This window comes from Hesperophylax consimilis, chromosome 26 (genome assembly GCF_061612785.1).
Source record: "Hesperophylax consimilis isolate HC1 chromosome 26, BYU_Hcon_1.0, whole genome shotgun sequence".
Taxonomy (NCBI): domain Eukaryota; kingdom Metazoa; phylum Arthropoda; class Insecta; order Trichoptera; family Limnephilidae; genus Hesperophylax; species Hesperophylax consimilis.
In genome coordinates this window covers 8,428,134-8,456,000 of record NC_142861.1, presented here as the reverse complement: position 1 = coordinate 8,456,000, position 27,867 = coordinate 8,428,134, and the positions used below count along the sequence as shown (strand labels likewise).

Genomic DNA, 27,867 nt, shown 5'->3' with positions numbered 1-27,867 from the left:
TTTTTCTTCTATTTTTATATAAGCTTTTTCTCAGAGAACTACGGTAGTTGTGAATTGTGAAGGCAGTTTTTATATTCAAACATTTTTACATGAAATATAATATTTTGTTTTGATATTCTATTTAAATTGTGTTGAATGTATAAAGTTTGTATATTTGCTAGCAATGCGTCCAATTTCTGTTTAGTATTATGTGATAATTTAGGTACTAAACCCATCCCCGAAAACAGAGCTATACTTAGAAACAAATGGAACTGTCACAGAGCTACAACCAAACGGCAGATCCAATAAGAGTTGTTCGTTTGGTGTGTAGGTAGAAACAAAGAAGGGACTTTGTTGGCGACACTTTTGTGCGCCTCGGTTTCATACCAATAATGACCCTTATTTCTCTTATCTATGATACGACCTAAACAAGTATTAGAGTTCTTATGTTCGTATTGCATGTGAGCCTGGAAACAAAGTTATTAATATTTATTTGTTCTATAATAAAGTTCATAATATAAGGGATGGGTAGGTATGTAATTAGTTTTCTTTTTAATATTAAGATATTAATTATTTATAACAGCACCAAATAATAAACTTATATTTGTAATTATCTAATGTTTCTACTTCAATATTTAGTTTTAGATATTGTGTCAATAATTTTTTTATGTCTGTAAGATCTTATGAACCAAAATTAATACAAAGCAATAATTTTCGCACACATTATATATTATAAAATGTATTTTATTTATTACATTATAATGATTCATAATTTATTTAAAATACTATTCTGTTATTTTTTGCACTTGTGATTTCTTAGAATAATGATAATTATTTTAGAGTCAAATAAATAGTTTTATTAGTGGGGGTTTTGTCGAATCAGTGTCATTTTTGACATTTGAAAGGACCCATTAAACGCCGATTCTAGATCAGTTGTAACTTTCAATAAGTTGTAACTTTCAATAAGTTGTAACTTTCAATAAGTTGTAACTTTCAATAATTTGTAACTTTCAATAAGTTGTAACTTTCAATAATTTGTAATTTTCAATAAGTTATATCTTTCATTAACTTGTAACTTTCAATAAGTCGTAACTTTCAATAAGTTGTAACTTTCAATAACAATATGACAGTTGTGCTTTTCTGCTGATTACAAGCTGAAACAGACCTAGAACCAGCGTTTTTTAACGGAGACGTTTCAAGTGTAATAAATAAAAACAAAATGGCACTGATTGAATATTAATTTAACATTTGAATTTCTGTGGAGCGCCCAATCTAAGCCACTTTTTTATACTCTCCCAAGTGCCTTAAAAATATTTGTATTACGAAATGTATTTTTATTATTATTATATATATTACAAAAATTCTAGTGTTACATATCTTTAACCCATTGGCCCCCGAATTATTAAGCCATGAAATTGACCCTCATCCCTGAATTAATTTTGTACCAAATATTGAAAATCTGCATTTCTGTGCTAAATCTAATATACATATACCTTTCAAATCATTTATTTACATTTATTATTTTCTTAAAAAAATAATATTAATATGCGTAAAAGTGGGTAGGTATTTTTTTTTTTTTTTACGTCATTACCTACACGGTTTCTGGAAACCGTACAAGCAGGAAAATGCTGAACCTACATCACACAGAGAACCCAAAAAACTTCTTGATGGCCGACACTAAATTTTCGCCGCACGCCAGCTGATTCTATTTTGGTATTAATATTTTTTTTTTTTAAATTGTAGAGTTTTACTAGATAATGTGTTTATATATTTATATAAATAGTAGGTATATAACCTATCATATGTAGTTTTCCCAGAATAGCTAGTTATATTCAGATAAATGATTTTTTTAACGTATCCTTAAGGATACGCTTGGACGCATTTAAAAAGACTGAAATTAACTCCTTAGTGACGAATTTGACTTAAAAAATTCCAACTTTGGACCGATTCCCTCGAAAATGAAAAATTTGTACTAGAAAATCAACTGCAAATGTCCAAAGTTTCCTACTCGTACTACGAGTTTCCGGAGCCTACAAACTTACATACTTAGGATCACAGGGGCCTAACTACAAAAACTGGTGTTTTGAGTCAAAGCTTGGTTTCGGTAATGCCATTATCATATTTATTAGTGACACGAAGCTCTGTCTCGTACATACAGCCCTATATACAGGGTTTTCCAATAAGAGGTGTTATTTTGATATTCAATCGTAAAAGATCAATGGTTTCGTTGCTTGTGTGGCACGTAGCACCGTCTTGTTGAAAGTAAACGTTGTCCAGATCAATACCATCCAATTCTGGCCATAAAAAATCATTAATCATCTCTCGATAGCGCAATCCATTCACTGTAACTGTTGCTCCAGCCTCATTTTCGAAAAAGTAAGGTCCAATGACTCCGCCGGACCATAAACCGCACCAAACAGTCACACGTTGAGGATAGAGAGGCTTTTCGACAATAATTCTTGGGTTTTCCGAGCCCCAGATGCGACAATTTTGCTTGTTGACGAAGCCACCGAGGTGGAAATGGGCCTCATCACTCAAGATGATTTGCATTTGATTCACTCAAGTGAATTTTAATAATTTCAATGCGCTGTTGAAGCGTGTATCGTCCCATTTTTATGAATGGCGTAATTTCTACTTGTCAAATGTCAAAAAATGACAGCTTCAAAAGTAACATCTACCGAAATAGCGGGCTATTCAAAATAACACCTCTTATTGGAAAACCCTGTATTAGTGACATGAAGTTCTATCTCATACATACAGTCCTATATATTAGTAACATGAAGTTCTATCTCATACATACAGTCCTATATATTAGTGACATGAAGTTCTATCTCATACATACAGTCCTATATATTAGTGTTATGAAGCTATATCTCGTACATACAGCCCTATATATGATATACAGTAGGGCATATTAATCAGCATTCCAATCTATATTTGTGTTTATCTCAAAACTATGTTTTTGTGGATAGGCCGCTATGATCCCCCCGTATTATTGCCACTGTGATCGCCTCGTAGGCGTGTTTTGGGGTCAATGCGTTAAAGTGATTATATTTCTTCATAATTAAATTACTATATTGACCAATTAATTTAATTATTTCCAAAAATAATATTATATATTTCAATAATATGAATTAAATAATTGTACTGTTCTAGATAAAATTAACAAAAACCAATTTTAGATGAAATTTATAACACCAAAACTATGCACATGTATTATGTTTGAAAGTATTTTAATAAATAAGCTGTGTTAAAAAATTTATCGAGTTTTATTAAAAACACCCATTTCTATACTTGTATGTTAGGTTAGTTGAGTCTTTTTCATACTTTCGTTTACCCCACAAGCGTGTATGAAAGTATGATAAAGACTTGTTACGATGCAAGCAAGTTAGTACTAGCTTAGTTGAGTCTTTTTCATACATTCATTTCCACCACGAGCGTGTATGAAAGCATGAAAAAGTCTCGTTACGATGCAAGCTAAACTAAAGTAAGCAAGTACTCTCTTAGTTGAGTCTTTTTTCTTTTCTTCATTTCCACCACGAGCGTGTATGAAAGCATGAATAAGTCTCGTTATGATGTAAGCTAAACTAAACTAAGTTAGTATGTACTAGCTTAGTTGAGTCTTTTTCATACTTTCATTTCCACCACGAGCGATGAAAGCATGAAAAAGTCTCGTTACGATGCAAACTAAACTAAACTTAGTTAGTACTAGCTTAGTTGAGTCTTTTTCATACTTTCGTATCCACCACGAGCAAGTGTGAAAGTATGAAAAAGACTTGCTGCTATGCAAGCTAAACTAAACTAAGTTAGTACTAGCTTAGTTTCGTTCGCAGTGGATACTGCGCCCAATGGAATAGTACATATCATAGAATAAAAAATAACTGGCTTGAAGTCCCTTCAATACAAATTTGAATTAGAATAATTTAGCCCATCCGCCCAGCGTTCCATCTCACTTACACCCGCCTGACATCGTAGATCTCCATCCCATTTGAATCTCGTAAATACAGTTTTGCCTCGATAAGGCAAATATATAAATATCACGTAACACGCCCACAAGGCACTTCTTGTGTTATTGTTTATTCTATGAATGATGTGTGTCAAAACAGAGTTGTGTGGTGGTCCATCCCCTCTACCGGCCCCTACGGAGAAACTGCATGAAAGTATTTCTACAGGCTGGAACCAAACATATTGGTTTACATTTTTAAAAAAGAAAGTCCACTATCTCTTAGTCAAAAGATAGGAAGAAGCATTGCTTGTTACCTTTTGTTGGTCTGCATGGAATAAATTTGCCTTCCAGCAAGTTTGTACCAACGGCATTCCATGCCAATAAGGAATTTGTCAACAATTTATCAACATCTAAATTCAAACCTAAATACCGGTATTTTTTTTTTTAGGTTAATTTTCACGGTTAATACGTTTACTGCCACGGCGATTTTCAGAATTCCGGTCTAAAAAGCCAATTTCATTTATGTAATCGTATTATATTATTACCACCTCTAATTTTTTAAAATTAATTTTATGTTCATTTATTAATAAATTTTCTGTTATGTTGATTTGTTTTTTCTCTTCCCAGAATTAATTAATCCATATTAGCACTGATATACTACGAATTTTATTGTATTTTAGCGAATATGGCAAGTAAACACACTATGAGTTATCTCGTAGTCGGCGTCCTAGCAAAAAACGCAATCTACGAGTTACGAGTTAAGTTAGTTGGCAGTCAACGTGTTAAATTAATTCTCCAAGTTTGAATATTTTTTAGCCAGCCAAAACCACCGATGGACCACCGGCACTGGCAGCTATCCTCCCGCTATCAGTCCCCTTTTGTGGAATCGGAGGTGTTTCTCCCCTCAAAACCTGTTGCTGGCTGCAGCAGTTGGCAATCTCCGGAGGAGCTGCTGATTGCAAGAGCTGCTGGCCTTAATGACGAGACTGACAAATTCTATTTAAACTCATAACGTAATGTCAATTGAAATTATATGATTATTCAAATTTTAGAGTACCTAAAGGCCAAATCTAGTTTAGTTAGTTTTTATTTATTAAATTTCTCATCTGCCAGCCTCGTCAAAAGTATGTTACATTTTTTATAAACAAACATCATTTTCTGTATTATATAATTATTATTCTTTATTTTGGCTTTCACCCATTAGGGGTGATCTTGGCCATAAACAATTAACATTTTTCTTTAATAAGAATAAATTTTATTTAATACAAATACAACAAATGATAGAATATAATTGATTATACATCATAAATATAACATAACATACTTGATACAGAGCTGGTAACAGTAGGTAATCACAAAATTATAAAAATAGGAACCTGTGTACAATATTAGTGGTCGTTTTTCGTTATTTAACCAGAGATTTTTCCAAAATTGGTAGCGTTTTTTTTTAAACAGAACTATGAAATAGATATAAACAAATACAATAAACGAATCAAGAAAAATATACAGATATTATATAATAAGAATTGTGATATTATTAAACAATAAAATAATAATCATTTGTTGACGTATTTAGTTAAGACACTTTTATAAATGTTTCATAATTTACTTCCCAGTAAACAACGATTAGCACACTTGAGAATCGCTACATTCGACCAATGTTGGAGGGTTGTCACAACCGCTCTGTTCCTATTAATAATAAAATAATGAAATCTTTATAAAATAGAAGAAAATATATAACATTTCACTTTTGAAGATAATAGAAATGTAAAACAACTAAAAAAACAAATGAAATTATATACACACAGCTTTTACCAGCGATTCCTAAGAGTATTTGGAGTAAAAATTTGGACATCATTTTGCCGTCCGATGACACTTTTTCAATTAAAAACAAAAAACATGATTTTCTATCACACATCGCCACTCGGTATAACCTAGCGCATTACGTGATATGCACTCCTTCTCGTTCCAGCAGTATCTCCGATTCAATTTATCTAAAGCATATTTTTTTGGTATTCATAATGTACACCAATTCATTATAAAGATTAATCAAAATAGTGATTTAGCATTAAGCTTCGCCTTAAATTTATACGGCGAGAATGCCAAGATTTTTTAAATCCCAGCCAGGAATTATTAGATTCCTGGTAAAATAAAAGTATTCACCCAAAACACTTCAATTATCTCAACCAAACGTATGTTGAAAAATTTTCGTAAAACAAATGGTTGTGTATCGGAGAGTTGAGCGCAGAAATAGAAGGATTTATGCTTGTCATTCGGGATAGAGTCATTAATACTAAAAAATATAGGAAGCAAATAATAAAAGATACAAATCAAATTGAGGATTTATGTAGAAAATGTTTGGCTTTTCCGGAAACTATAGAACATATTATATCAGGATGTTATATATTAGCACCGTCCGAGTATACATTTAGGCACAATCAAGTTTTTAAAATAAAATTCACCAGTTTGGTAATTAAACATAACTTGATTGACTGCCGCAATATAATACCATATTATGAATACAAACCAAATTCATTTATAGAAAATGAATTTTATAAAATATATTATGATAAAACTATACTAACATACCGAACGATTAGTCATAATAGACCCGATATAGTTTTCCATTACAAAATTTAAAAAAATAACTTATATCATTGATGTCGCTATTCCAAATTCCTGTAATATTCAAAAATCTATTTCTGAAAAAATAAGAAAAATACACAGATTTAGGAAATGAGATTAAAAGAATTTGGCATTCTCAGACTATAAAAATATTACTATTTGTTATTTCGGCTACTGGCATTATACCTAGCTCTCTCATTCAAAATTAAAATATAATGAAAATATCTGGAGTCGGTGAGTTATTTTCCCATTTGATCTCTGGTGATTTGAGGTGTTGTTCTTGTATTTATTATGCTTATATAATGCACTTGCATAAAGTGGATTGATTAGATGATCATTTGTGGAAAACTGTGTAGAAGGGTTTAGTTTTTCCTGTGGAGAAGATTTAACCCGAATGTACCGGACAGCAGATGGATGTACCTAATAATTATTAAATAATTAATACCGACCTGAGGATTGATTAAGAATAAGTAATATACTCACCACATATTCCCCACAAATTTTCTACGTAAACTTGATTCCCTCAGTAATTGTTCGAAATCCATGGGGGGGAGGGATTGTTAGAGAATTTCTGTGTAATTCCCACAAAAATTTTCAGATGTGTAATTCCCCACAAAATGTTTGAAATCCATGGGAGGGGGGGTGGTTAGAGAACGTCTGTGAAAAATTATTCCCCACAACAAAAAAATCATATAGGTTTCCCCACAGTAATTTTTCAAATTCATGGGGGGGGGGGTGGCTAAATTCTCGACATTTTTATAAATACCTATGAAAAATACCTTGTAAAAGTACTTATTAAAAATACCTGTCAAAATACCTAGTAAAAGTACCTATTATAAATACCTATTCAAAATACCCATCAAAAATACCCATCAAAAATACCTATTCAAAACTGGCTAAGTCCTCCATCACAACACAAGCAACATTTTCCGCTTACTGTGGTGGTAGTAGGAGATTTTCAAATATTGTCAGGTTATTCGTAACCGGGGAATTTTTGTCTTTCTTTAAAAAAAAAAAAATACCCATAAAAAAATACCTAAGTACAAAGTATCGCATGAAAATACCCAGTACTTTAACTCGCCTGTCACCATGCCGGATGGAAGCCGCTGCAGAAATGAAAGCAAATCCTGCGAACTTAAACATTCAAAATATTACAAGACTACACGCTTGCGTTGATAAAAATGGCAGTCATTTCGAACAAATGCTCCAATAAAAAATATTATAACATTACCTAAATGTCCGCATTATCATTTATTATTTATTGGAAAAATTCTCACAATATCATTCATTTGCACATAATTTTGATATTATCACACTTTGTGCGTGAAGGGTATTTCTACCCTTTACGCTGGTCCTACTTAAATGGCGGAAAAGGCATTGCTATCCTATAATTTTATATGAATAGTATACATCAATCTCTTTGGGTCCAATGTGTATGTGTAAATAAACTATTATGCAAGTCTTACTATTTTCTTATATTCTTGTATTTTGTGTGAAAGAATATTTAATGAAAAATAATAACTCGAATCTAATATCAAAATAGATAGAATCAAATCCGTAGAATGAGTAATAATCCTGGTGAGTACTATATAAAAAAACATCGGCATTGTTTTTCATGTTCAACAGCTGTTATTAGCAATTGTGTCAAAAAGCGTCTTCGCTCTTTCATGCACACTAAACAATAATAGTTAAAAATGAAACGATTGATGCCAATGCCAGTTGGTATTGTTTCTCGTTTTCAACAGCTGTATTGTGTTTTGTTCTTTCTTACACACTCAATAATAGTAGTTAAAATGAGATGATTGATGCCTTGCCATTTCGTTTTGAATAAAAGCGCGCCAATGTTTGAAAGCAACGCGACGTTGCTTTCAAACTTTGACAAAGGATAAAACAGTGGTGACATGTGGTGAAAATATGAATAATATTTTTTTTATTTAAAAAATCATTACCGTACAGCAAAGTGGCAATATAATTTTTTACTCCATATATGCTCAGGAATCGCTGGTTAAAGTTTGTCGGGTAAGTGCCGATACACCTGTATATGGTGTGAGTAAGTATAAATTAAAATTTTCCAACAAAATTTCACATTTAAAAAAAAATTGATTCCGTATAAATAATGATGCGTATGAGAAATGAAATTCAGGACATTCTAGACTTCTAGAGGATATTTATTTGCCCCTTTTCGGGCTAATCTCTTTGTTTATTTTCATTCGAATGCATCAGTTAATTGCTTAGTTTTTAAAAATTTGGCACTCGGAACAAGTCTTTCTCAAGATCTTTAACCTGAATGAAACCATTTCTGTTAGATTTCATACCAATAGTTGCGTTACACAAAATTATTATTTTTCACTCTGAAGCTGAATGCGGGTATTTAACGCTAACTTCAACGATTGTAAGATTCGTTTTTTATGATATATTTGTAATGTAGTCAGTAGCATAGACCGCGAATTTTATTTGGTCATTTATTCTTTTTTTATTACGCCACTCTAATTTATATTATTTCTTGAATCTTATTAAATTTATGATATTACTTATATACTTGTATGTTGTATGTATGTATCTATGGGATGTGTGGGATTGCACTAACCACACTACTTTCCGGAAAAAAAACTCATCATTATTAAGATAGTACTGCACTGTAGATAGTGGTAAATGTTACCAATAAGTAGCAATTTAATTGACTTGATTAGACCTTCGATCTTTTTTACATCTTTTGATTAGATTTTTTCGGTGTAGCCCACGATATTGGTTTAGTTTGGTACCTACTTGCGTAAAAATTGAATTTACAATGGCAACACTGCGTAAAATTCTGTGGATGTGGATACAAAATAGAATCTGTCAAATCTCCCTTTGAGAGTGGTTTATTCATGTTTATTTATGCTCCCTTCCCCTTGTATAATGCCCCGTTGTGATAGAGCGATTTTAGTTGAACGACAAAAATTGAACAAGATATCATTCAGACGTTTCAATTTAACTCGAACCGATTTTGTTAATCAAGATGGCATCGAGTGAAGTTATCGCTGCGTGCGTCCCTATCATAAATATACCACTCTCGTCCCTATGATTTCGGACCTTTTACGGAACGAACTTTAGAATATGAAAAAAGCGCAAAAAAACTTCGTATGTGGGTTATAACATGGATTAAAAGGATATAATTATAAGGTGTTAGAAGATACAGAAGGCTATCGCAATCATTTACGAATTTCGGAAGAACAATTTGATGTACTGTTGTCTAAGATTCAAGAAAAAATCCGAAAACAGGACACAGTTATGCGCGCGGCTGTCCCAGCAAAAACTAAGTTACAAATTACGCTAAGATACCTGGCAACGGGGATTGTTTTTCATGTCTGTCTTATATACACAGAGTTCCACAAAATACGATATCATTGTTTATGAAAGTAGTTGATGCCTCAAAATTTATTATGAAGATAAAAAATAATTATTTTCTTAAACATTCAGAGACGTGTTATTTAATAATAATAAGTACTAAGTTACAGTAACATTTCATAAATAATATTATTAATTGCAGTGACATTGAAGACATTCTTCTTTTTGCAAACTTCTTGCTGATCCATAAATCTAAACATCATATCATCTGACCACTTAATACATTTTTTCATTGAAGTAGATGCTATGATGGTAGGAACTAGGTACACATAAATAAATCACTCACTAGGAACATCTAACGTGTACTTTCGACCGCAGGGAACTAAAAATCGCAAGCGACTTGAAATCCGTTTTTGATGTTTTTGTGGATGATTTATTTATGACGTGAACTTTATATATCAACCTCTTCTGACTAATAAACGACTTTTTCCCTCTCATTTTTTTAAGCGTATGGTGAAAACCTTAAACAATATTTGTGGTGCGGGCTCATAGGCTGCAGCCTTGATAGCCTGTGTTTAAATTCGGCCCTGTCCCGTGGTGACATCAGTTTCAATTTTCAAAATTTCGATTAATTTATTTCAAATATATAGTTTTCAGGAATAAGATCTTGATTCTCGATTATAATGCCATCGCTAGTTGTCGGGCGGATTTCCAAAAAAATATACCAAAGACACGCGAAATTCGTCAATGTCTACGATTTGCTGCTTTCGGCCATGTTAAATATCAACTCCAATCACAAACATCGAATGTGTGATCTCTGGCCTACAATTGGTAAACTGTATTCTGTACTTTCATGCTATTTAATTTCCATAGAAGTTTACCGAACATGAGAATTAAAAATGTCATTTTTCTATGTAAATAGTTTGTGGTTTTGCCACGCTGATGTTTGTCGACCGGCTTTTCGGCCGGTATTTAATCGTGGATAAATTAATAAAAGTAAGACAAACAAATGTTTTTATGTTTGCATTAAAGATAATTCCGCTGGGGAATGATTCATGCACAACAATAGTGTCCTCGCTTTGTTATAATGTGAAGTTTATGTTTTCAGAATCCCTGGAATGACAGTTGAAGTTACTTCGAAGCCCAAAGGGCTTCGAATGTCGTCTGATAAACAAGAAACGCTACTCAAACTATCAATTCTATCTATAGCGGCGATATTATGTGAGTATAAATATTATTTAAGCGATTTATAATAGTCTGCATCCTTTAAATTAACTCTAGACGTATGTTTTCGTGGCGTGCAATTCAGCGCAATCGCAACAGATAATCCAACTAGATAAAATTATGGAACAATATAACGCAATTAATTTGGTTTTTGTGTCGTTTTCAGCGTTTGCTACCAGACTGTTCTCAGTGTTGAGGTTTGAGAGTGTTATTCACGAGTTTGATCCTTATTTCAACTACAGAACCACTAGATACCTGGTAGAGGAAGGTTTCTACAATTTCCACAATTGGTTCGATGACCGAGCATGGTATCCTCTGGGGAGAATCATTGGAGGTTTGTGTTTTTATTAAAATTACTTTCTAATAATATGTTGTGTGGGTAGTCTAATAATTTGTATAAAACATTAGTTTCTAACCAACTCTTCGAAATTAGAAAGATGAAAGCAATCTCTTCTCTTCTAGTAAGAAAATAGAGACACGCTTAAGGCGATGCACTACGTCGTTTAATATTTTAAATCGAGCCGTTATTAATAACACCCCTTGCGTAGATGGCGATAAGGTTTAAATTCCCGCAAGAAAAAACATGGCCAAAAAGTACCTTTTATTTAATTTTGTGGATGTTCAGGCATAAATATTTAATTTTTTTCCGATCATTTTATAAATAACTTAACTTGCCACATTATATAATAAAATCATAACCGAAAATGGGTTCATAAGTAGGAGATTTTGAACTTTAAAGCAGTTTTCATAGGCCTTATACATTATTTTTTTCTGGGCTTATAAAAAAACTTATCTAAAAAAATACTCGATTATTTCAAAGGCCAAGATGTATTCTATTCGCAGTATTTAATTAAAGCTTCTGAAACATTTCCGGGCAACCAAATTTTCAAACCAAAAACACATGATTACCTATGGCAGAGGTGATCGTTATCCAATCAACCGGTCGGTGGCCGAGTTGATATCGCGTTTGGGTCCCAGGCGTAGTGTATTCAATTCCTCGGCTGGCTAAGTCCTCCATCACAACCTACATTTTCAGCTTACCGTGGTGGTAGTAGGAGATTTTAAAATATTTTCAGGTTATTCGTAATCCGCCTCCCGATACAGAGTGTTTTTAATATATATTATAATGGGGGTATTAGGTGTGTCCCTATATTCTGCATATTAACCAAATATTTTTATGCAATTTTTAACCAGAACTTCTTAAATGGAAGATGAAAACAATCTCTTCTTTATTTTAGAATATTATTAGCCGCTACCAAAGTACTGACAAAGAATAGCCGGGAGTTAAAATGCAATATATAAATATTTTATTATGATCTGCAATAAATAATAATTATTTTCTTATCAGAAACCTTATCTAGTTTTCCAAACATATGTGTTATCAATAATTTATAATTTTAGCTTACATTGTATGCATACTGGAAGTCATCTAAATATATGTTACGGCTTTTATTTTTCATATTAATTTAATAATAATAATAACTAGCAGGTGAAAACCTGCTTCTACGGTGTTTTGCTGCTAGACTGTGTAGATGGCGGTTCCATGATATATATTTCATCAAAATGACAGTTAAACATACCTTTAACAAGTGATTCAAAAACGAGGTTAAATAGTTACATATGTAACCTAGTTTTTGTTTCATCACTTTTTGTAGGTGTGTTGAACTGTCATTTTGATGACATACCCGGTCACCGTAGATGGCATTTGCTGGGCTTTACCCAATAAAGTAATGGTCTCTGTAGAGATTTGACCCTTTGTACTTGCAATGCACAATAGCAATGATAATATAGAGATTTAACCCTTTGTACTTGCGATGCACAACAGCAATGAGAATGTGTTCACAAAAATGCTTATCACATAACTGATTTTATCATACTATCTAAATAAAAACCCTTAATGTGTATATGTCACAGACATGTTCAAATTAATAGACCTGCCAATCAGGGAAAGGGAAACTAACCATGTTGCGAAGAGCGCGGGAGGCGGCATGACCGTCTGTCTCCCTTTCTGTTTTCAATAAATGAATCTGTCAGTATACATCACTATTCAGTCCTTGAAAATAAAATCTGCTTATGAATTACTAGTCCTTTTTACAATGGCGCACAGATTGCTGGCTGCGTAAAAAAACTTAACTCCAAATCGGGTAAACAAAAGTATAGGCTTGTTTCCAAAATTGAATAATTTATTACACTATTTAGTTAGACGCTTTTACGAATGTGTTGTAATTTACCCACCTCACTCATTTTTAGCGTTGCGTTGTTTAAAAACGATCATTCAGATCCTGCGTAGAAAAAGTGAACTTTACTTTTCTGCGCAGGGTCTGGTTATTTCAATGTGCGGTCAATGCATGTATGATGTCGTAGTTTATTCAAAGCTTTCTCGAACCGTCCTGGTGTCAAAAATATGGTCACGTGGTTTGCCTCCATCTCGTCAAAATGATACCATGTTAGGGCAATATCAATTTGGATGTCCGGTATATGTAATGTACCTATGCCGTATAACTTTTTTCATACGAAATCCAAGGGAACTATGAAACCATGTAATAAATATAGTAAACTTGTGGATGTGTCCAGGAACCATCTACCCCGGGCTGATGGTGACGTCGGCGGCTCTGTACCACTTAATGTGGGCGCTGAACATCACCATCGACATCAGGAACGTGTGCGTCTTCCTCGCCCCCTTCTTCTCCTCGCTGACCACCATCGTCACTTACCTACTCACCAAGGAGCTAAAGGTATGACCATCAAGTCTGCGTTACAGGGTGTACCGACTTAAGTGCTAGCAGTTGACTATATTGTATAATGTGTGTTGGCAGGACTCGGGCGCGGGTCTGGTGGCGGCCGCCATGATCGCCATCGTGCCGGGCTACATCTCGCGCTCGGTGGCGGGCAGCTACGACAACGAGGGCATTGCTATCTTCTGCATGCTGCTCACTTACTACTTCTGGATCAAGGCCGTCAACACCGGCACTATCCTGTGGGCCACCATGGCAGCCCTTGCCTACTTCTACATGGTCAGTGTATTATCTTCTGTATGAATAAAAATGTTAATGTTTGTTTCTTCAAAATCTTAAATCTCCGAAAGTTCTTTACCAATTGCTTTGACATTTTGACACAACGTTGCATTCGAATACGCAAGTGTTTTTATATACCTATATTATACGTTATTGTTTTTTTATTACTATGTTTTTACCTTGACTATTGTTTCTCCATCTGCACAGGCAGACTGAACCACATCAACGCGTGGTGGGGTACGGCTAGTTCATTATAATTACCTACTATGAAACACATGTTATAATTTTATGATGCATCCAATTTAAATTCATTCGCATGCCGCAGGGTACCTTTAACTTGACATTGTAAACTTTGCAGTAACATTTTTGTACTTTGTAGAATGAAATCTATTTAATAAATCAATTAAGATCATTGTTTAAGCTGTGGACCTTTTATAACATAATCAATTATTCTTTGGCAATGAGTTTTATGACGGTATAAGGGTACTTACGGAGGTGGAGGAACATTCACTTGTTGGGATGCAGTTGGATTCCACTGTAGTTTTGGTATTAGCTAAACTTTATTTATTGCGATGCGTTAAGATGATTTTTATTGCTATGCGATGCGTTATGGGTAATAATGTTCACCTCGCGTCACGGCTGTTGGTTTTTGACTGACTCCCGGACAAAGAGGAGAGGTATGAAGGAGAGGAAAACGGGGTTCAGGAACAAAATTCATTGCCATAAACAATTCTCTATGAAACTACAATTGGCCATTATTTGACGTAAACATTATTAACGCCATTTTTAGGGCTTTTACATATGAATAGTATTTATTATACATAACTAAACTGCCTCAATAACAATCTTTTGTATTTGTTAAGTGATAAATTAAAGATGTCCACTGACTCGGTATCGGTATACCTAATTATTTCCCTCCATTAGTATTCTGGGCAATGAGGAATACATATGGTAGTTAGTACCAGAATTTCTGTACTGAAATAAAGCAATTCTGGACTATCAAATGCTACATTTAGAATTTATATAGAAATACTGATAAGTCTGTGAAAACCCTTCTCTTAACAATTTATATATATTCATTTCATTGTACCAATAAATCCATTTGAATATCTTAATAAATAGGCCACAATATTGTCTATTTTCATTAGTTATTCGATGTAGGTGCATATTACTTATTTGTTTCATATTCTATATATTAAAAAAAAAAATCATTGACATATTTCTTTTACAATTTTCTTTCCTAAAAGCTTTGGAAAGAAGAGCAAGGAATGGTCAGACATCAACTTACAAGGAATTCACGCCAGATTGACTTTTCTAGTCTCTCTAGCTTTTGCGTCTTTGTACAATTATTTTTCCATAGGCTTCCCCATGGCGACAGTTAGCACGGTTCCATGCCACATCTTCCTTTGATTCTACTATCTGTGTGAGAGAAAGCTGAAATATATAAATGTATTTTTGTTTGATAGGTGTCTTCATGGGGAGGCTACGTGTTCCTCATCAACTTAATCCCGATGCATGTGTTGGCACTAATGGTGACTGGGCGATACTCACATCGCCTGTACGTGGCGTACAGCACGCTGTTCTGCGTGGGCACAATCCTCTCCATGCAGATCTCCTTTGTTGGTTTCCAGCCTGTCTTGAGCTCTGAACATATGCTGGTAAGAGAATATCTTCTATTAGAAGTCCAATATCATAAAGGTTGGTCCTTCATAAATAGTTTGTAAGCAAATTAAACAATTTTGTATCACGATAATTCAACTGCAAAGTGGAAATCGCAGGAACAGAAATATGTCACTAAAAAAATTTACACATAAAAATAATTATCGAAGAAAGCAAACACTTTGTGGCTTGACATTATACGCGGTGTCCGGAAACTCGTAGTACAAGCGGGAAACTGGATAATCTACACCACATGGGGAACTCAAATAAACATAAAGTTTTTTGATTTGAGCATTTTCACAAAAAAAAAAAATATTTTTCGGCTATTTTAGGGTTAAAGTTTTTTCTGGTGTTTAGGGTTGAACAACAGATGTTTTAACCCTGCAGAGCTGACGAGCCTGACGGCCGGCATAGTCCAGTGGTAACGCATTGGACTGCCATTCCGAAGGTCGCGGGTTCGAACCCGGCGTGCGCAAATAAATTTTATTTGATTAATTTGTGTTATTTCACAATTAATTAATTAAAATAATATATAGTATATTTGCGGCACGTTCCAGAGTGGAAGATACTACCAGTATCGCCCTGGTGTAAGACCACCATTCAGAATTGAAACGTTGCTCCAAATGGCTTTAGCCGTGTTTAGTGACTAGATCTGAATAGCCAGGTACTTCCCCACCTTCCTCTTTCCCTTCCCCACTTACCTTCAGCCTCACAACATCCCCCAATTGGGGATGCCATAGTCTCACTGGCTCCAGACGGGAGCAGTTGGGACTCTTGTGAGGTATTAACTATAAAAAAATAAAAAAAAAAGAGCAGAAATATTTTATGATTACACCGGATTAAATGAAGGGTGATTTCAAAATAATGCTTCAAATCCGAGTTTCTTCATTTGTTTTACTTTCAAATAGTTTTAATTAGTTGGGTACTTTGATCTTCAGTAATAATTTATAAGAATTTGATTAAAAAAAAAAAAAAAAAAAATCAACTTCTAACTTGATTTACTCGATAACGAAAGCTCAAATCAAAAAAAAATATACTACAAAATCGACTCCAAATGTGATGTAGATTCACCAGTTTCCCGCTTGTACTACGAGTTTCCGGACACCCTGTATAAATGAAATTTTTTATTTATTTATATTTCCATTGTCCTCAGGAAGGTTGACTGCAACCGAAACTGGTCGACTCATTTACATATTTTGTATTGAGGGCTATTAATTTACACATTTTGTATTGAGGGCGATTAATTTACACATTTTGTATTGAGGGCAATTCATTTACACATTTTACTATTAGATACTCAGAGCATCTTCCATTGAAATACTTGTAGAACAAGCTGACATTTGTTACGTTACTAACTTTTAAAATAACAGCTGCATAGATAGATTAGAAACAGTATCTCAAACATTAAGAAACTTCAAATTCAAATAACATTTATTGCACAAAAATACAGAGTACAAAGGGTATAGCTTATAGGTTACATCCTATTTCTTCCAGCTAACCCAACAAATACACATTATGTATATTACAAAACCCAACTATTACATGTTAACAAATATATGTAAATAAAAAACAGAGGTATTTAATTTATGTAAGGTATTCATTCAGTGTAGTGACATTTGTTTAAAAGAAATGTTTTTAGTGATGATTTAAATTTGAGTATGTCTGTTATTTGTTTGATGCTACGTGGAAGGTTGTTATATACTTTAATGGCCATGTAGTGTGGTCCTTTTTGAAATATAGTTTTGTTTTCTTTTGGGATTAATAAGTTTTCTGTGAACCTTGTAGCGTGTTTATGTGTTGAGTTTTTTTGTGGGAACTTTTCTGGAGATGATCGAACTAAATTTTTTAAAAGAACTTCTGAAAAAGGGTGTGTGATTTCCAGGCCCTGGGTACGTTTGGGCTCTGTCAGCTGTACGCCTTCTTCGAGTACGTCAAGTCCAAGGTGTCGCAGCAGAACTTCGAGGTGCTATTCAAGGCCACCGTCACCGCCCTCGTGGTGGTGCTGGGCGTGGCGGCTCTCATCCTCACCATATCTGGTAAAAAACCAATCAATCACCCGCTAACCTAACCTGAGTTCATTGCAAATATAAATGTAACCTATTCCTACACCTTTTAGAAGGATTAGATTTTAAAAATAAAAGAAAAAAAAGTTTATAATATTATCAAAAATACTAATCTCGGCTGTGTGTCTGTCTGTAACTCTGGTTCAATGAGCTCTAGAACTTTTATTGAATTTAAGTGTCATTTTCAAAATTGGAACTAATTGTAATGATCGATAAATCGATAAAGTACCTTTCTATAATTTTATAATATTTTTAACAAAAAATGATTTTACTGACCATTTTCATAAATATAAAAAAGATATATCAGTTATTTTTCAAGGGTTTGTTCTAGTATTATAAAATTTATTTAATATTTTGTACTCACTTCTTTGGTTTTCATTATAAAATGTAGTAAGCACACCCTTTTTTTATGCTTAAGTACTACATGCTGACTTTTTTTTCCCATTCTTGGTGAGTTGTAATTTCTGAAAATAAAACTAGAAAACAAGTAAAATCCTTATAATGTAATGTTATCATTTTCCAGGCAAGATTTCACCCTGGACCGGCAGGTTCTACTCCCTGTTGGATCCCTCCTACGCCAAGAACCACATTCCCATTATTGGTAAGTTGTTTTGACTCAAACTATGTAATATAATATTTCACTTAATTCTGTTTTACACGGGGAATGCATTCCACCACTTTAAAAACAAACTTGTTCAAAAATTCAGTACATTGTGTGTTGTAAAATTGCAATAAGAATGAACATTTTCATTTGTTTTTTTACTGTTTTATATCAAACTCACACATTGACAGACACTTGCTGGAAAATGAGTTAAAACGTTGTTTAACGTTGTGACGTAAATATACACGCTACATACTATTGCAATACAAAACTTGACTTCCCAGTCCATTGTGTCGTATCACATCCCTGACTAAAAGATGTACATGTGCATATGTAAATTAAACTGTATCATATCGCATCTCCTCTAAACTACATCAATAGATGTTGTGTCATATTGCATCTCCTCTAAACAACATCAATAGATGTTGTTGTATATTTTTCTGGTTTATGGACTTTACTGGAAACACTTGAGAGTATTTTAACTTTTTTATGTTGAATCACAAAACATGATTTTTATTATATCAACATTGACAATAACAATTTATTGATAACGGGCCCGACCCTTGTACAGATAAACACTGTTTACTGTAATAAATTTCTGAAGGAAAGAACACTTTTTTACTGGGAACAGTCTCTTTATAGATTAAAAATACTAATCCATTGACACTATATTGACAGATTTGGACATACACAATGAAAAAGAAGCAACTGCTTATCGACATGTTAGAGCTCTAGAATGTTAGTGCAGATTCACACCATTTCTAATAATCAACTATTCAAACAATCCATAGATGGCGACTGTATCCAGAATTATTAAAAACTTATCATTTACAAAATTAAACAGTTGTGTCTTAACACATCTCCTCTAAACGACATCAATAGACATTGTGTCATATCGCATCTCCTCTAAATAACATCAATAGATATTGTGTACATGAATTGACTATATATACTTAATATTTTATAATTGTAATTTTTTAGCGTCCGTGTCGGAGCACCAGCCCACCTCGTGGTCTTCATTCTACTTCGACCTGCAAATCCTGGTATTCCTGTTCCCGGCTGGCCTGTACTTCTGCTTCTCTAAGCTGACAGACGCCAACATCTTCCTGATCCTGTACGGGGTCACCAGCATCTATTTTGCGGGCGTGATGGTGCGCCTCATGCTCGTGCTGGCCCCCGTCATGTGCATCCTGTCGGGCATCGCCGTCTCCTCGCTGCTGCTCACCTACATGAAGCAAGTGGACCCGCCCAAGGTGCAGGACAAGAAATCCAAGAAGAGTGAGTCCAACTACGTCATGAAGAGCGAGGTGAGTTAACCTAACCCAACCTAGTCAACTTTATTTATACCAAATCTAATTACATGATAAAAGAAGATGACCGGTTAGTGGTTGAGTAGACAAATGCGTCTGGTTCCCACCCAGTCCCCTATTATTGCACAAGCAACATCTTCCACTCATGATGATGGTGGTTGGAGTTTTTCAAACATTGTCTGGTTATTCATAACCTAGAAATGTTTTGTCTTTCTTTAAAAAAAAATAAATAAATTGTGAGACTTGCATGAAAGGTGTAAACCAAGGAGAGAGGCTCCTCCGATTACCTCTCACCCCAGAAGAAAAGGTGGAAACTTGAGTGCAAACGGCCAACGTGGGAAATGCCCATCTCATACAGGACCCCACCTAGAGACAGCCTGGGTTCTCATTGCCTCGCAAAACGTGGTCCGCCATCAATAGGTTAAGGTGCTCCCATAGCCGCTGTGCCCACATGATGCACAGATGGGGCCTTAAAGAGTCGGCGATGTGTGAATGTGGTGCGGTACAGACCACCGAACATGTGGTCAATGAATGCCCGCTCCATTCATTCCCCGGCGGGATTGATGAGGTCCACATGGCGACGCCTGAGGCGCTAGACTGGCTTGCAGACCTAGATGTCCTCCTCTGACCCACCCACCATAGGAAAGAAGAAGAAGAACCTAGTATTTAAATTGTAAATGAGTACAATGTATGTGTACATGTAATTCTGTTTTTACACGGTGGATAAGTGCCACAGAATACTGCATAAAAAACAGGAATGTATAGGAAAATGGGAGATGGCTTCTGTTGTATATTGTATGTGGACATATATCGTTGTCAGACAATAAATCTATTTGGTATTCTAACTTGGAAGTGTAATTATTATGTAGTGTGTTTGGAGATTTAGACTTTAGCCTGAATGGGGGTGATATATTAGATGGGATAATACTGACTACCGAGGGTATTTGTGTGCAGATCGCCCTGGTGTTTGTGGGCGTGATGACCTGCCTGCTGGTGTCATACACCTTCCACTGCACCTGGGTGACCAGCGAGGCATACAGCTCCCCCTCCATCGTGCTGTCCGCACGCTCCCACGACGGAGGCCGCATCATCTTCGACGACTTCCGCGAGGCCTACTACTGGCTCAAGATGAACACCCCTGAAGTAAGTCCCACCAACTGACTACATATTTGTTACCATTATGACTTGTCCCCTTATATTGAGTTTGATCTGATAATTTGCATAATGATGAAATCAATCTTTTGAAAGTGTTGAGAGCCGAACCAGTTGAGTCACCAGCTGACTCCTGTTGGGCTTATTCCGTTTTGTGATTTTTACACTTTGATCGCTGATGTGCAAATTATGTTTTATACCATACCATTATTACATGGAATCATTCGTCTCTTTCCTCTGGGAACCCTCTCCTATTGGAGAGCAACCTTCACCGGGCAGACTGTTGCCTGGAACAACTCTGCGGAACTGCGCTTGTGCCAGTTTATGCCGACTCTAGGTGCGTTTCAGCTTTCTATCAAATCGTAACAAGCTTAACAACGTGATAGTTGTCCTCTTCTGCTGATCACAATTTGTTCAAAAGCAGAAATGGACTTCGAATTAGCATTTAACGGGGACCTTTCAACTGTAAAAAAAAAAAAATGTCTATATATTGACAATGTTACATCTGAATTTGTACTTTAGAGACTGAATTTGAAATTTAAACAAATAATGGTCTAGCTTTTGAATCACAAAACATTCTCACATTGCATCTTGTTTTTCTTTTTTAAACATTGACATCATTTAATTAACTAAAGATTTTTTATGTGCGTTGTTTAGGACGCACGTGTTATGTCCTGGTGGGATTACGGCTACCAGATAACGGCCATGGCGAACCGGACCATCCTGGTGGATAACAACACTTGGAACAACACACATATATCACGCGTGGGACAAGCCATGGCCAGCTCCGAGGACAAAGCATATGAAATAATGCAGGAGCTGGACGTGGACTACGTCCTCGTTATATTCGGCGGGCTCACGGGCTATTCTTCCGATGGTGAATATAACATACATTTTTATTTAATTGCGAGCCCCAACTGCGTAGAGCTGGAAGGACTATGGCATCCCACCCCACCATATCAAGTTCAAGTATGTTCAAGCATTTTAACAGCTTCCGTGGTCGAGGGGTAAGTATATCGACTAGTAATTTCTACGTCGCGACGTGCGCAAGTCAATTTTATTAATTAAAAATAATATATACTTGTGATACGTTCCAGTGTGGAAGATACTCTCAGTATCGCCCTGGTGTAAGGCCATCTTGCAGAATTTAAATGTTTCTTAAAATGGCTCTGGTCACCAGACCTAAATAGCCAGGTATTTCCCCGCCTTCCCAATCCCCTTCAGCCTCACAATATTCCAATTGGGGATGCGATAGTCTCATTGGCTCCAGATGGTTGGGAGCAATTGGTACTTGTGCGGTATTTACATAAATTTTAATATGTGAGATGTGTGAAATAACACTTGAATTAGCAATGAAACCCCCAAAGCTATGCTAGTATTGTAATACAGTAGAACCCCGTTAATTCGAACCCCGATAATTCGAAAAAACGCGTAATTCGAAATTTTCGCAAAAAAAATTTCCGCAGAAAAATTTTTTCATACAAAATTTTTTTTAATTCGAAATTCGTTAATTCGTAATTCGAAATTTATTTTTGTCCGCGCACGAAAATTTGTTCGTGTAATTCGAAAAAATTTGATTTTTGCGAAAATAAATCATAATATTTCGTAAATCTGAATCTAAAAGTCAGCCGTGGCGGTAAAACGCCGAAAAATGTATTTTTACGTGGTTATACATCGTCCTAATTAGTATTATTATTTTGTAAATCTGAATCGATTTACACTGGAATGTCGTATTTTTTCAAATTTATTTCGAATATCCGAGTTTAAAGGGCCGAGAAAATACATTTTACGCGGATATATGTCGTAGTTTTACGAGTTTACGCCAAATATCTGCATTTAAAGGGTCGGCCGCGACGAAACTCAGCCGCGTAATTTCGATTTACGCGTAAATATATCGTATTTTTACTAACTTTACTTCCGCGTTGAAAAAATACGGCGCGACGGAAATCGGCCGAAAATTTTCGATCCATGCCGAAATATGACATATTTCTACGAATTTACTTCAAATATCTGAACTTAAAAGGCCGGCCGCGACGAAAAACTGCCGACAAAATTCGATTTACGCGGAGATATATCATATTTTTACGAATTTATTTCGAATATCTGAATTTGAAGAGCCGGCCGCGACGTAATACGGCCGCGAATTCTCGTTTAACGCGGAAATATATCGTATTTTAACGAATTTAAATTCAGATATTTGAAATAAAGGGCCGGCCGCGACAGAAAATTACCGCGAAATCTCGATTTACGCGGAAATATATCGTATTTTTACGAATATCTCAATTTAAAGGGTAGGCCGCGACCGAAATCGGCAGCGAAATCTCGATTTACGCGTAAATATATAGCATTTTTATGAATTTATTTCGAATATCTGAATTTGAAGAGCCGGCCGCGACGGAATACGGCCGCGAATCCTCGTTTTACGCGGAAATATATCGTTTTTTTACGAATTCAAATTCAGATATTTGAAATAAAGGGCCGGCCGCGACGGAAAATTACCGCGAAATCTTGATTTACGCGGAAATATATCGTATTTTTACGAATATCTCAATTTAAAGGGTAGGGCGCGACCGAAATCGGCAGCAAAATCTCGATTTACGCGTAAATATATAGCATTTTTACGAATATCTGAATTTACAGGGCCGGCCGCTACGGTAATTGACCGCGAAAATAAAGAAATAATTGGTATTAATACGAATTTACAACTAAAATACCACCCAGATTTGAAGAGGCGGCCGAGAAAATCGATTTTCGGCGTTTTTTTTTTTTTTTTCATAAAATTTCGAATTACGTGGGAATTCGTTAATTCGAAATTTGATTTTTGATGTCCGCTGGATTTCGAATTAACGAGGTTCTACTGTACAGTAAATTTGAATGTGTGTTGTTTTTTTGCCCTCAGATATAAACAAGTTCCTGTGGATGGTGCGCATCGGGGGCTCCACGGAGCGGGGCGCGCACATCAAGGAGACGGACTACTACACGGCGGGGGGAGAGTTCCGCGTGGACGCCGAAGGGGCCCCCAAGCTGCTTAACTGCCTAATGTACAAGATGTGCTACTACAAGTTTGGACAGGTCTACACCGAAGGAGGTAACCGACTACCCTTTACCCGATTACCATAGATAGGTCTTACCATCAATCTGGACATTGGTATTTGAATCACTTTCTCAACTTCCAGAAGACGTATATTATATTGTTGAAAAATAAACAATACTGCCCAAACGCCAAATTCTAATTTTGCAGAAGATACAAAAAACTTTTGAGGAATATCAACTTAACGTGGAACGCGTTGGAGATATTTTACCGGTATTTTATTAAAAAGATGTCGGGTGTCTAGTATTCCTTATTTGCCACTGTGCGCTATATCTAGTGATAGTATTATGAACTAAGTATACCCGTCACTTCTCCAACTGTATGTTGATTAGGTTGTTTTTTCGTCGACGATATACTTAAGAAGCAAACCTGTATTTCAATAGTTTATGGTTTCATTCATAGATAATAGAAACAATGGGAGAAATGACATGGAAGTGTGCTGACTGTCACCGAGCTACATGGAATATCAAAGCGGCTAAGCAATGAAAGTTTTGAGTTTGGTGTATAAGTAGAAACAAAGGCGGGACACCGCTGAGCGTAGATGCGAGTTTCAGTGGCCCATCTCTCTTGTTTCTATTATCCATGGGTAGATAACTCGACCGGCAGTAGGGTTTATGATGGTTTAACTAATTCCCTCTGGTGTTATTGCAGGTCGTCCCCCGGGTTACGATCGCGTGAGATCGGCCGAGATTGGCCACAAAGACTTTGAGCTGAACGTGCTGGAAGAGGCGTACACCACGGAGCACTGGCTCGTGCGGATATACAAGGTCAAGAAGCTGCGCAACAGGGGCGTGTGATGACCGCCAACCCTCAGCAGTAACCTAAGGCGAACAGACACACGCACACGCACACGATACGCCCGTGTCGTCTCACAAAATACGTTACTTTTAAAAAGACTGCGTCACAAATTCTAACTTGTCATTTTTTCGGTACTTTGCAATTATGATTACTGCCATCAATGTGATGATGAAATAAGCGACAATACGGTAAACATGTATATAAACGGTAACCAAACATAAAAGACTGTTCCCTAGCGTTGTCCGGAAGGAAGCGTTTGCGGTAGATCACCAACAGACGCTAGTGAACTAGTAATAAATCATGCCCGCGTCTGTGCATTGCAAGAGTTGTGCGTCTGTGCACCTTCTTTAGCATGTTTGTCAGACACGTCTCTAGAATAACAATATGTAGTCATAATTTCAAAGTACCTACATTTTTTATTATTTAAATTTAATATATTATTATAATTGATATTTTCTGTCGTGGAGGCGGCCAAAGCATCAAGTTTGTAATTTTCAATGCGTTAAACATTCCTTGTAAGTTTATGTATGTTTTTAAAATTTTAACTCGAGTTTAGTGAAGACGCGGTTCGAATTGTCACAAAATTTATCACAAATAGTTTACTGTATTATTTTTTAAGATTTAATTCATCACAATTTTTTTATATCAAATCGATTGAACCCTCCGAAAGACACAACGAGCAGATTGTACAAATTTATTTGTAAACTTTAAACTGTTTATAAAGAAAGAAATTGCAATCAACTGTAACGTGTTATTTTGAGTTTAATTATTAATTAAGTTTGTACAAAATAAATTTTACAAATGTATAAGTTTCAATATTACGTAGAGATTTGTGGTGTTGTCACAAAGTATGCTTAACAAATTCACATTAAATAATATCGTTAGTCATCCGTCCCAATTTTCAATACTAAGTCACAAACATTGGGCAATATTTGAATTTAAGGAATTTAACAGTAACCATAGAATAAAGAATTAACACAAAAAGTGCCTACTTCGCGCGCATGTTGAATTATCCAAATATAAGCCTAATTGAAATTATACATCCATACAAAGCTGGGATGGCGATATACAATATCAGGCAAGTGTAAGAGAGACAGATCGCATTCTAAATTGTCTAGAACCAAAAGGTGCTAAGTCAGTCAGATTTGTGTGGAAGGCTTTTTCACAATTTTCTTCTTTATTCTATGATGTAAAATAATTCAATACCTTTTTGAAAGTTGGCAGCAATTAGGAGTGGCCATCTTGGACTTCAGGTCAGAAACATTTTGGACAATTATCATCTTTTGAGTTGTGAAGCCTTTTTTCATATTTATGAATGGTGTTCTGCTAGTTTTTATCACTCATTGTGGTCTGACCAAGTGTTTATTATCAAATTGTGTACATATATTTAAACAAATTAGCAATTGTCTAAAAGAAATAAAGTGCTTGTAAAATAAATATTAGTTTTTAAATCTAAAACAAATACAAAAGAATAATATGTAATCAAATCCCCCGAAAGGCGCTTTTCAATAAATGCATGACTGTTTTCCTAGGATTTTGTTTTTGTATGAATAATGCTGCTTCCTCCTGCCCATTCCTAAATATTAATTAATTTAAAAATAATTATAGTTTAAGAACAATAACGTCTATTGCTGAAATTCTGTAAAATTTTCCTTTTTTTTTAAAGTATGTACATTTATTTTTGCCCTTAATTTATTATTAATAAATAAAACGGTGTAATTTGATATCTAGATTTGTCGATCAAGTCCTTCATACTGGTTTTCCTATGAAATAAAATATAAATTAAAACATTCTTATTATTATTGGCGGAACTTTTTACCCCCATAAACCACATTCACCCATCTTATCCACAATGTTTGGGCAGATTATTGGCACATTGCTAGTCAATCCAAGGGAGCCTGCTTATGCTTCAGTACAAAGGAATATCCCATTAAAACCATGGTCTCAACGATTCCCCCATATTTCCAAAAAAATAAATTTACTCACTTATTTGATGAATGAGAATTGGACACTAATAATAATAATTGGATAATTTTTACTGTGCTGTTTTTGTACAAAATCACCTCAAGGGTGCTGTACAAATATATAATACGCCTGCAATGATCTATGTTATTACTAGTGTGGAGATATGTATACAGTACAATACTTACCTGGCATGTCACTTAAGATTAACACTTAATTAACATTAACTAATTGTTTATTAGCAAAATTTAGGACATAATTGGACTTTCTCTCAGGAATGGTATATTTAATTTAAGGGTACGACAGCTTAAAAAGGTAAGTTTTTAGTTTAGACCTGAATTCTGTTGGACTTGTTATGGATCTTAGTTCCGGAAGAAGTTTATTCCAAGCCTTCGGCCCAGATACTCCGAAAGCGCGATCACCAAACTTAGTATTTGGCTTGCGCTTAGGTTCTATCAGTCTGCCTACAGCTGATGATGTTGCTGATCTAAGAGTTGACTGCCTCAGACCAGTGTTTTCCAGGGCGCATAGTTCTGAGATGTAGGGTGGGGCCATTCCAATGTTTGTTTCGTTAATACTCACCTTTTTAAAATTCACGTGCTTGACAATTATAATTATATCCAAGTCTGAATTCGATTCTGAATCCTCAATATATTTTATAAAATTTACCAATTTGAATAAAATGAATATGTAAATTCACTTTTCATTCCCTCCATAATTATTTGAAATAATGGCCTAGAACATCCCCAGAATCCTTGAAGGGTGAAAATTAGCAGCAAAATAGTTTAAGAAAAAGTAAAATATCACCGGCACAGCTATACCAACTGTTTGAAAAGCCGTCAATAACATTATAAAAATGAAACAGCTCCGCTCGACAGGGCAAGAATTGAAGAAGACTCGTAAACCTGCAGGACCAACGGGTGATGAAAACTGCAGCTTTAGGCATAAGCTATAAGGAACTGGAGGCAGCCAGCAGGAGTGGAGGCAGCCAGTTACTTTTAAAACACCACAATACACACTAAATCTTACTATTGAATTTACAATTCATGTACATTTACTATTTACGTACCTAATTTTGGTTTCATGTGAAATTTTATAAAGTTGTCTATATATATA

The 27,867-nt window shown here is 35.1% G+C and overlaps 1 protein-coding gene across 1 annotated transcript; it reads left to right on the top strand.

The window, feature by feature from the left end:
- Window positions 1-10,795: 10,795 nt before the first annotated feature.
- Stt3A (catalytic subunit 3A of the oligosaccharyltransferase complex) lies at window positions 10,796-26,577 on the top strand. The gene is made up of 13 exons (XM_089647483.1): window positions 10,796-10,873; window positions 10,986-11,098; window positions 11,268-11,435; window positions 13,676-13,836; window positions 13,918-14,115; window positions 15,582-15,773; window positions 17,657-17,810; window positions 18,361-18,438; window positions 19,420-19,745; window positions 20,703-20,891; window positions 21,558-21,777; window positions 23,800-23,988; window positions 24,643-26,577. The coding sequence occupies exons 2-13, from the start codon at window positions 10,996-10,998 to the stop codon at window positions 24,786-24,788; spliced, it is 2,124 nt and encodes a 707-aa protein (XP_089503609.1). The 5' UTR covers window positions 10,796-10,873; window positions 10,986-10,995; the 3' UTR covers window positions 24,789-26,577.
- Window positions 26,578-27,867: the final 1,290 nt, after the last annotated feature.

Excerpts from the sequence above, each read along its gene's own strand:
- Stt3A (XM_089647483.1), top strand. The coding sequence starts at position 10,996 with ATGACAGTTGAAGTTACTTCGAAGCCCAAAGGGCTTCGAATGTCGTCT. Across the intron at positions 13,837-13,917 it reads TACTCACCAAGGAGCTAAAG|GACTCGGGCGCGGGTCTGGT; the intron begins GTATGACCATCA and ends GTGTGTTGGCAG. Across the intron at positions 18,439-19,419 it reads GAACCACATTCCCATTATTG|CGTCCGTGTCGGAGCACCAG; the intron begins GTAAGTTGTTTT and ends GTAATTTTTTAG.